The sequence below is a fragment of the Triticum dicoccoides genome, chromosome 7B (assembly GCF_002162155.2).
Source record: "Triticum dicoccoides isolate Atlit2015 ecotype Zavitan chromosome 7B, WEW_v2.0, whole genome shotgun sequence".
NCBI lineage: Eukaryota > Viridiplantae > Streptophyta > Magnoliopsida > Poales > Poaceae > Triticum > Triticum dicoccoides.
Window position 1 is genome coordinate 117,901,115 of NC_041393.1, and position 10,223 is coordinate 117,911,337.

At 41.6% G+C, this 10,223-nt stretch overlaps 1 protein-coding gene, 1 long non-coding RNA gene and 4 pseudogenes across 3 annotated transcripts in view; all 6 read left to right on the forward strand.

The window, feature by feature from the left end:
- Positions 1-3,339, forward strand: part of LOC119337477 (myosin-11-like) — a 17,290-nt gene extending 13,951 nt beyond the window's left edge. The window contains exons 28-38 of the mRNA XM_037609628.1: positions 41-289; positions 372-527; positions 598-804; positions 937-1,080; positions 1,237-1,307; positions 1,407-1,506; positions 1,787-1,843; positions 2,222-2,278; positions 2,376-2,456; positions 2,533-2,615; positions 2,707-3,339. Coding sequence (XP_037465525.1) covers positions 41-289; positions 372-527; positions 598-804; positions 937-1,080; positions 1,237-1,307; positions 1,407-1,506; positions 1,787-1,843; positions 2,222-2,278; positions 2,376-2,456; positions 2,533-2,615; positions 2,707-2,830 — 1,329 coding nt within the window. The 3' untranslated portion in view covers positions 2,831-3,339. The remainder of the gene's footprint in view (positions 1-40; positions 290-371; positions 528-597; positions 805-936; positions 1,081-1,236; positions 1,308-1,406; positions 1,507-1,786; positions 1,844-2,221; positions 2,279-2,375; positions 2,457-2,532; positions 2,616-2,706) is intronic.
- Positions 3,340-4,841: 1,502 nt separating this feature from the next.
- Positions 4,842-10,223, forward strand: part of LOC119336500 — a 9,830-nt gene continuing 4,448 nt past the window's right edge. The window contains exons 1-2 of one of the 2 annotated variants that reach the window (XR_005162579.1): positions 4,842-8,047; positions 8,131-9,801. This is a non-coding gene — a long non-coding RNA (uncharacterized LOC119336500). Of the gene's footprint in view, positions 9,802-10,223 lie in introns of both variants that reach the window. The other variant, XR_005162578.1, reaches the window with a different exon arrangement.
- On the forward strand, positions 5,088-5,189 carry LOC119342474 (annotated as a pseudogene).
- On the forward strand, positions 5,267-5,366 carry LOC119342473 (annotated as a pseudogene).
- LOC119342471 lies at positions 7,176-7,274 on the forward strand (annotated as a pseudogene).
- Positions 7,413-7,512, forward strand: LOC119342472 (annotated as a pseudogene).

Sequence of the window (10,223 nt, forward strand, 5' to 3'; positions counted from 1 at the left end):
TGATATCCATCTTTTTTTTAATCTTTTGGTGTTTCAGGAGTCCGCTGTTGTAGCCTCTCCTAAAAAGGAATATGACATAGACGATAAGCCACAGAAATCTCTAAATGAAAAGCAGCAGGAAAATCAAGATCTATTAATTAGGTGCATAGCCCAGCATTTGGGATTTGCTGGGAATCGGCCAGTTGCTGCTTGTATTATATACAAGTGCCTTCTTCATTGGAGATCATTTGAAGTAGAGCGGACAAGTGTTTTTGATCGGATTATTCAGACCATTGGACATGCAATTGAGGTTCTAACCATGAGATTCAACCTTACTATCAATTTATCATTATCTACAGTAATGCTGAACTACTATTTTCTGTGTTTTATAGACACAGGACAATAACGAAGTCTTAGCATATTGGCTCTCAAATGCTTCAACGCTGTTGCTTTTGCTTCAGCGGACGCTGAAAGCGAGTGGATCAACAGGAATGGCTCCACAGCGTCGACGGTCGTCCTCTGCTACTCTTTTTGGAAGGATGACACAGGTACACAAGTTTTGCTTCTTTAACAGAAGCTTCATAATAGTTACTGAGTGATTCTGTTTTCTCTTTCCAGAGCTTCAGAGGGACTCCACAAGGTGTAAATCTTGCTCTAATAAATGGAAGCATGGTTAGTGGAGTAGAGACACTGAGACAAGTGGAAGCCAAGTATCCCGCTTTACTGTTTAAACAGCAACTTACGGCATATGTAGAGAAGATATATGGAATGATCCGGGATAATTTGAAGAAAGAGATCTCTCCTTTGCTTGGATTGTGCATTCAGGTGCCTATGCTTTCTAAGTTCAGAGAATGATAGTCATTTTACTAGCTTGACTTTTATTTGTGGAATAACAAATATGGGTACATTATTTCTGCTTAATTGGCATCATATTTGCTATTGTCGTCATCAATTCAGGCCCCAAGAACATCAAGAGCAAGCATGATGAAAGGATCTTCTCGTTCAAACACAAATACAGCTGCACAGCAAGCTTTGATTGCTCACTGGCAAGGGATTGTGAAAAGCCTCGGAAATTTCTTGAACATACTTAAAGTGAACAATGTTAGTTTGTTGTTTCCTTTTATTTCATGTATAACTAGGGCAATATCTTCAGCAGTTGTAAATTGTAATACCATCACTCATAATTATGTGTATGTTTATTTAACATGATTAAAGATGTATCTAATAAAATCCTACTTGTTTGTATCACTGCACCAGGTTCCTCCATTCTTGGTGCGGAAAGTATTCACTCAGATATTCTCCTTCATCAATGTACAGCTATTTAACAGGTAAAATATATTTACGTAATAATGAACTACACCTATTTGATTGCCTGTAAACACCAGAATTGGTTGACTGAGCTTCATATGATTATTATCTATCTTCAGTCTTCTATTAAGAAGGGAGTGCTGCTCATTCAGTAACGGCGAGTACGTAAAAGCAGGATTAGCTGAACTTGAGCATTGGTGCTATAGAGCTACTGACGAGGTAAGTAAATAAGGGGCAGTAGAGCTATGGTAGCATCTATTTTTCTGAATGGGTTTTAGTCCTGCATATTGTTCTAGACCATATAGCTGTGCCTAAATCCTGTTATGTTATTTACAGTGATCAACAGCAAAACGAAGTACAAATAAGATATTTTTGTCATGTTCATTACCCCAAGAAGTTTCTGAGTTGATTAATAGTTGTAAAAAAGCTGCCTCAAATATTGATTTCTCATCTAGTGTTTTTTTAGAGATAAACTCATCTAGTGTTTTCGTACTTGCAGTATGCAGGTTCAGCCTGGGATGAGCTTAAACATATTAGACAAGCTATTGGTTTCCTGGTATGACTTTTCATGTGCTCTTAGAACATGACTTCCACAAATATTTGTTCGGTAGAATAAGTATCTAGGCTATTGCTGATAAGATATGAGAAAATGATTGCAGCATGACTCTGGAGTTTGGACTGGAACACCCCTTTGATTTTCTCTCACACACACCAAAATGCGTGTAATATTGTGTTAGAAGAATGGATACCCTTTTAGTTATTATTTTTCCTTTAAAAGTTTTCCTACCGAGAAAAAACCACAAGCCGGAATTTCGACTTTGGGGACATACTGCGGACCTCAACACTTGAGATACAAGAATTGATACAAATAATTGCAGTACTGCGCATTTGCCAAATTGCATGCACATGTCTCTCACATATATCATTTTTCCAGGTGATTCATCAAAAGCCAAAGAAAACGTTGGATGAAATAAGTCATGACCTCTGTCCAGTAAGTGGAGAAATACATTAAGTCTTTCATTACGTCCCTTTGTTTGAAAAGTTGGATTTCCTTGGAATTTTATAACAACCCTGAGTATCCTGTTCAGGTACTTAGTATACAACAGCTATACAGGATCAGTACTATGTACTGGGATGACAAGTACGGAACACATAGCGTGTCCCCAGAGGTATGTTTCACAGTATTCATACTTGTGCTCCATCTAACCTGATAAGAATTGATCACAGATGATTTTTTAAAATTAGGTCATATCAAACATGAGAGTATTGATGACAGAAGACTCCAACAATCCTGTAAGCAATTCGTTTCTACTGGATGATGACTCAAGGTTGCTACCTCTCTACTCCTATCAGTTGCATATACTATGACAACTCATCTCAAATGCCTCCTACTTAACCTTTCTGCACTTTGAAATGCAGCATACCGTTCTCCGTCGATGACATATCCAAATCAATGCAGCAGATTGACATATCTGACATCGAACCGCCCCCACTCATCCGGGAGAACTCGGGCTTTGTATTCTTGTTGCCGCCCCCTGAATAAAGCGTGTGTTGGCCAGAACGAAGCCTAAGGCATGGGATGCACTGGCCCGGACGGATAATTGGGCAGTCTATGCAGATTGAGTTTTCCTATTTACCAGTGACCAGTGAAATGCAACACCTGGCATCCTTGTCTGAACTTTGGTGTTCTTTCCTGGTAGAAGCTAGGAAGTTGATGGCAGATGTGCATTACCTGAGCTCACCTCAAAAGTAGTTTCACCTCAGTGCCACAGATTCTTTATTTTGTTGCTCTACTCATTTCCTTCCATTTATTCTTCTTAAGAACAAAGTGGTGACAATAGTTCCATTCGGCTAGACAGAAAGTTTTAGCAGATTCAGCTGAGATTCGTTCATTCCGTAGACCCTTGTGTAGTTTTAGAGCACTTTTGAGGTGAGTTTGCAAGAGCGGTGTAATAGGAAACATTTTCCCTTTGCTATTCAGTCATACACATTATGTGCAACCTTTGTACTAATCCCTGTGTATAGCAGTATACAAAATTGATCTGCAGCTAATGATTCTTTGCTGTGTGAATTTTAGAGCTCATCTGCTGGTTCGGTGACAGACATTGGTCTGTCGTAGATTGTTTTCTGTGTCACTTTCGTTTGATCACGTCTTCATTTTCCCCGTAGGATGTGTGAACTGTGACTTGTTATATCTTCTTGTGCTAGAAGCCTTAACTCAAGACTACCTTTGGTAATCCAGATTTTTTGTACATTGTTCGCCCCAAGAGAAGTCATTTTTTATTAACTTTTTTTTTACATTCTTGATGTCTTGAGTAGCTCTTGATATCGTGTTGTTGCAAAGTCAGGTGTAATTGATATTGTCATGATATTAATATATTACCTTTTTTGAGAAAAAAAACACAATGACACACACATACACAAATGATTAGGAACATTTTTTTTACCTAATTCATGAGAAAATCAATTCACTTCAACATGTGTTCATTTTCTATCAAAAAAACTTATTTTTCAAAAACATTAGGAAAAAAATTGAGCTGTAATAGGGATCCGGCTTGCCTGCTCCCTTTCCATACTCCCATCCGTGCTCCCACTTCATCCTACGGCTGTTTTTTTTCCTTTTCTTTTTTAATCTAATCATCTCCCCCCTGATTTTAAGAGGGTGGGGCCGGGCTTTATTTTGTTCCAATCAAAACAAGTCACGTACACGGGAGCATGGATGGGCACACACCGAGGGAGCAGGCAAGTCTCGTCCCTGTAATAGGGGGTATCTATTTTTTTTAAGGGAGAAGTATTAGTTTTCCCCCTAAAATTCTCCTCCTTATGGTTCCATATCCCCCGAACTCTAAAACCAAATTAGTTATACCCTAAACATTTAGAAAATTGATAAAAATGTCACACTGGGTGATTTTGAGGTGAATTCAAAGTGGTTTTCGCCCCAATGATGCTGATGGGGCCTTTTTCCCTCGATAATCGTCGCTGAAGCCACTTCTTCTTTTCCATCTTTCCACCGCTGCGTTGCCCTTGCCAAGGCAGCTGCCGCCTCTCGGACCCGGATGATTATGGATAAGAGTTTTTTTCAGCAGCGATTAAGGGCATGTACAATGGTGCTAACTTAGGAGTGTCACGTAGGATAGATGATGAGGTGGAGAAGAGAGAACTTATAAGAAAAGGCTTGTCTTCTCTTATTTAAGAGAAGACAAGAGGTGATCTCTTAGCACAATATGTCTCACCACATTTTTAGGAATTGCTAGTTATTGAAGATAAGGCTAAAAGATGACCCATTATAGACAAAAATTGTTGTCATCTCTAAATCACACGCAATACTTAAGATAAAACTATTTTATCAACCGTTGTACATGCCCTAAGTTGGCAGCGCCGGCAGTCTTTGAGACATTTGTATGTTTCATTTTGAGGGGGCCGAATTGTTTCTTTGTAAGCCGAAAAGGAGAAGAAGAGAACGAAAGAAAGAAAACGGGGGAAATCACTCCGGCCTTCTTACACAGCGAGGCCCAGCCCAGTTACCATTCAGCTTTGTCCCTTTATATGCCCCCTCCCCTCCGAACCCTAAATCCTCAGCCCTCACTCGTCTCCAGCCGTAATCCCCCCCTCCATGCGAAATCACACCAGCCATTAGCCATCTGACCTCGAATCCCCCATGGGTCTTCGATCCATCTCCTTCTCCCTGCATTTCTCAGCTTCTTCTCTTTCTGCTTCAATGCCTTCTTCGCTTTCCTTCCTTTGGTGTTGCTGGGTCTTCATTTGTAAAAGAGGACTAGGGTTTCGCCGCGCCAGCAGAGTTGGCAGATGACGACAAGCAAGACAGGGACTCTGCAGCGCCCCCGATTTCATATCGCGGGTCGCGAATGATGCATCCGTCTATGGGAAATCTCCGATGCTATCCGCGCCATCTTTGTTTCTGCGTAAGTTGGGTGGAGTGTTTCGCCTCGTGAACAGAAAAAATCAGCATAATTTTTTTTTAGCATATGACGATAAGCAAGACAGGGACTCTGCAGCGCTCCTGATTTCAAATCGGGGGCGCGGATGATGCATCCGTCTAGGGGAATCTCCGATGCTATTTTCACTTCACTTGCTTGTTCTTGCATTTTTGGTTTGCCCTTTTGTTCTTTTGATTTAGCTGCCTGTAGCAGCGTTCAATACAGTATGAACATTTCACAATGAATTCCTTTTAACTTGGCACCTCGTTGTTGCACTGAACTGCCAGCCTGATGATTATCCTTGAGAACGGAGATCTGAATCCATTTCTCCGTTGAAGCCCGCTTGGTCGCCGTGCTTGACCTGTCATGGCGTTTGTTTCTTGGCTGGGTTTCTCTCAGGAGTAAATTGCAAAACCCCCAACATGCAAGATGCATGCATGCATGCATCTCGCGCACACACACACACATACATACGCACGAAGCAGGCTGAATGGGCTCCGGGAATGGATGTGTAGAAGCAAAAGTTATGAAGGCTTTGGCAGATCGGGTGAATGCCCCCACTAGATTCATGGTATACTTGTTTAAGTAGTGTTTGGTATCAGTTTGAGGCTGCCCACCTTTAATGCCTGGTGGTTTGCTGTAGACATCATCATGCGAATATTTATTTGGATCTGAACATAACTTATGTGTGAATTGTAGTGCTTATGTTTGGACATAGCAAGATTAGAAGAAACCAGAACCAAGGCCTGAGTGCTTAAGGAGTATTTGTATATCAAATATGGAACCTCTGGCTAGCCTGATGATTACATTACCTTTGGATAAAGAATAAAGTTCTGAGATCTCATCTCCGTTGAAGCTTGCCTAGCTTAGGCTGCTGTGGTGGATCCTACTCCCTCCTTCCATAAATAATGTAGCAATTTACTCTTAGGAGTAAATTGGAACATACATGCACAACACACACATATGTATATATATATATATATGTATCTCTGATCTTCCACCAACTTGGCTGGCTGGGCTCCGGTGAGTGTATGAAGCCACAAAAAGTATGAAGGCTTTGCAAATCAATAGTTCTTGGTTCTGTAAAATTATTCTAGTTGAGTTGTTTGGACTCTGCATTAGCTAATCTCAAATGCACAGCTTCTTTTAAATTGTTGCTTTTTCCTTGTTTCATATTGATGTTTGCAGTTAGATATATTGTCTTTGACATTGGAGCATTATGATCTAGCTGCCTGTTAATTTAAATGCACTTCCCTGTTGAAGCCTGCTTGGCCACTCTGGTGCATTGGCAATACCAAGGTTTTATAGGAATTGAGATGCATGTCATCTCACTTCACATGATTTTCCTAAACTATGAACCAAAGGAGGCCTTAAATTCCTTTGACCCAGCTGGCTGATCAAAAGAATGCTCTCCATGTGTTTATATAGCGTTTTCCAACTCTGATTGCTTAACTGCCATTTGGCTGTACTTTTGGAGGGTCAGTAGGGTGTTTCTGCAGTGCCCTGAAGTTTCTATTCTTGTGATCTTTTCTGCCAACTGAATATTGTTGCTCTCATTGGTATGTGCACCTTGAGATTATCTTGTATATGTCTCAGAGGTGGTTGCTGGTTTCTTGTGTTAATTTCTTCTGTAGTACTTCCTTCTGCCTGCATTTTTCATTGACTACAGTTTAAGCATTTTGGAATGGAAAATGCTTAGTCTTGAGGCATTTTATTGTTGAGGTATGTGGTTGACCGAACTGCCAGCCTGGTGATTAGCCTAAGAACTGAAGAATGAAGATCTGAATCTAATTCTCCATCGAAGCCTGCTTGGCCGCTGTGCTTGTTGCCTTTCTTTCTTGGCGGGGTTTCTATGGGAATCTCTGATGCTATTCTCACTTAACTCCTGCACCATCTTTGCTTTGTTTCTGCATCAATTGGGTGGAGTGTTTTGCCTTGTGAACAAAAAAATTAGCATATGATGATAAGCAAGACAGGGACTCTGCAGCGGCTCCGGCTCAGATCAGGGCCGCGAATGATGCATTCGTCTAGGGGAATCTCTGATGCTAATCTAAATTCACAGAATCTAAGGTCTTTGCCTGAATGGACATGAATACCACTGGTGTTTGCTATTTGTAGCTGTTTTTGTATGGATTTTAATCTGACGTTTGCTAAATTTGTGTTGCAACAAATCCGGTACAAACATAATTAGCAAATGACGGTAAGCAAGACAGGGACTCTGCAGTGCTCCCGATTTCAGATTGGGGCCGCGAATGATGCATCCGTCTAGGGGAATCTCTGATGCTAATTTCCTTTTAGCTTTTTTCTCCTTGCATTTTTTATCTTGATTTAGGTGCTATTAACTGTGGTAAATACAGTGTGAGCATTTTCACAATGAATTCTTTTAGCCGTAGGCACTTCCTTGTTCAGATAAGTGGGGTGCACTCATTGATTACGAGTCGAGGGACTAGTCGAGACTAGTCGCTAGACTAGTCTATGAGTCGCATTCTGGGTGTCGACTAGAAATCTCGTGTAGACTAGTTCGCCGAGTCGAGGAGTCGAAGGACTAGTCGTAGACTAGACTAGACTAGTCGTGCACCTTGAGTCGTTCGACTCAATTTTTTTTTAGGGATTGGGAGGGGATAAGTGAGCCAGCCACCCTGCCCCTTTCCCTTCATTGCTTCTGCTCTCCATGGATCTGCACTCCTCTGCTCTGGCCCTCTCCCTCCACTGCTTCTGCTCTCCCTAGATCTGTCCCTACGGTCTCCCTCCCTCTGCTGCCTTCTGGCTACTGGATCCGCTCGTCCCTCAGGTTGCAGTAAGCAAGCAAGCATACTAGCAAAGTAATTTCTCCCTTCTCTTCTTCCCTTCTTCGATTCGATTTTTACCCCCTGCCCTCTTCCTTATTTCGTTTTGTTTGCTTCAGTTTCAAGATCCTTAGGTCTGAAGTGCAATGTCTACGCCGGAAATATCTCAAGTATTGTTTCAGCAGCTGCAGCTCAGGCCAATGAGCAATATGATCCATGGAAGGATCCTGCAAGAAGCCAACTAGGAGCAAGGCCCAACATGGAAATATGCTTACTGGCCTAATCTGCAGGACAAATTGGCGCTCCAATGCACTTCGTATAGTATATACTATTACATATTAATACTAGGTTTTGGTAATTGACTACTGCAGTTGTGAACTACAGTACCATGTCGACTAGTCCAGCAGTAGTCTAGACTAGTCACGATTAGTCTATGAGTCTCAACCTTCGAACGACTCATCGACTCGTCGACTCGTAAACGTTGGGTGCACTGAACTGCCAGCCTGATGATTATCCTCGAGAACGGAGATCTGAATCCACTTCTCCGTGGAAGCCCGCTTGGCCGCTGTGCTTGTCGAATATCCTGGTTTCTTGGCTGGGTTCCTCCAGGAGTAAAATGCAAAACCCCCAAAGTGCACCCATCCATTGATGCATCTCTCACACACACACACACACATGTACGCATGAAGCAGGCCAAATGGGCTCCGGGAGTGGATGTGTAGAAGCAAAAGTTATGAAGGCTTTGGCAGATCAGATGAATGTCCCCACTAGATTCATGGTATGCTTGGAGAAGTACTAGATGTTAGTTTGAGGCTGCCCACCTTCAATGGTTTAATGCCCTGGTGTTTTGCTGTAGAAATCATCGTGCCAATATTTGTTGGGTTCTGAACATAACTTACCTTCAATGGTTTAATGCCCTGGTGTTTTGCTGTAGAAATCATTATGGCAATATTTGTTGGGTTCTGAACATAACTTGTGTGTGAATTGTAGTACTTATGTTTGGGCATAGCAAGATTAGCAGATATGGGAATCAAGGCCAGAATATGTAATAGTATCTGTTTATCAAATATGGAACCTTGTGTGCTTGGCCAGCCTGATGATTACACCTGTTCATAAAGAATGAAGTTCTAAGGTCTGAATGCTCTTCTCAGTTCCGTTGAAGCTCGCCTAGCTTAGGTTGCTGTGGTGGATCCTACTCCCACCTTCCCAAAATAATGTACTCCCTCCGTCCACAAATATAAGATGTTCTAACTTTTTGCTGAATTGGAACATGCATGCACACATGCATATATATATATATATATTATCTTCCACCAACCTGGCTAGCTGGGCTCCGATGAGAGTGCTTGGAGACACAAAAAGTATGAAGGCTTGCTAATGCATAGAATTCTTGGTTTTGTATTATTCTTGGCTTTGCTAATACATAGAATTCTTGCACAACTTCTTTGAAATAGTTGCTTTTTTCTCGTTTCACGTTGATGTTTGCATATATCTATTGGCTTTGTCATTGGAGCATTCCGATCTAGCTGCCTATGATTACCATAGTGTGCATTGTACTAAGAATGGAGATCTAAATGCACTTCCTTGTTGAAGCCTGCTTGACCACTCTGGTACATTGACAATTCCAGGTTTTTGTAGGGTTCTGCTAGAGATGCTCTTAACCTGCTGTTGCTGTTGCTGCTACCTCCAGCACTGGTGTTACTTTGGACGTCTAGGGGGGAGTGGGGGTGGGCGGTCCGGCTGGAGATGCTCTTAATTTCCTTTGACTGAGCTGGCTAAGTGGACTCCAGGTAATAAATATGTTGAAACAAGAAGTATGAATGAAGGCTTGTCTCATCAAAAGAATGCTCCTATATGTTTCTATAGCGTTTTGCAACTCTGATTGCCTAATGATCATTAGGTCTTTTTGGAGGGTCATTAGGTGTTTCTGCAGTGCCCTTAAATATCTATTCTTGTGATCTTTTCTGGCAACTGAATATTGTTGCTCTCATTGGTTTGTGCATGTTGAGATTTCCTTGTGAACGTCTGCACATGGTTGCTGATTTCCTGTGTTAATTTCTTCTGCAGTAGTTCTGCCTGGTTTTTCATTGAAAAGTTCTTAGTCGGAGGTATTTGTTGTTTTGTTGTTGATTGAGGTAGGTGGTTCAGTGAATCCCACTTGGCCGCTGTGCTTGATTGATCCCTTCCCCCTCCTTTGTTTCTTGGCTGGGTT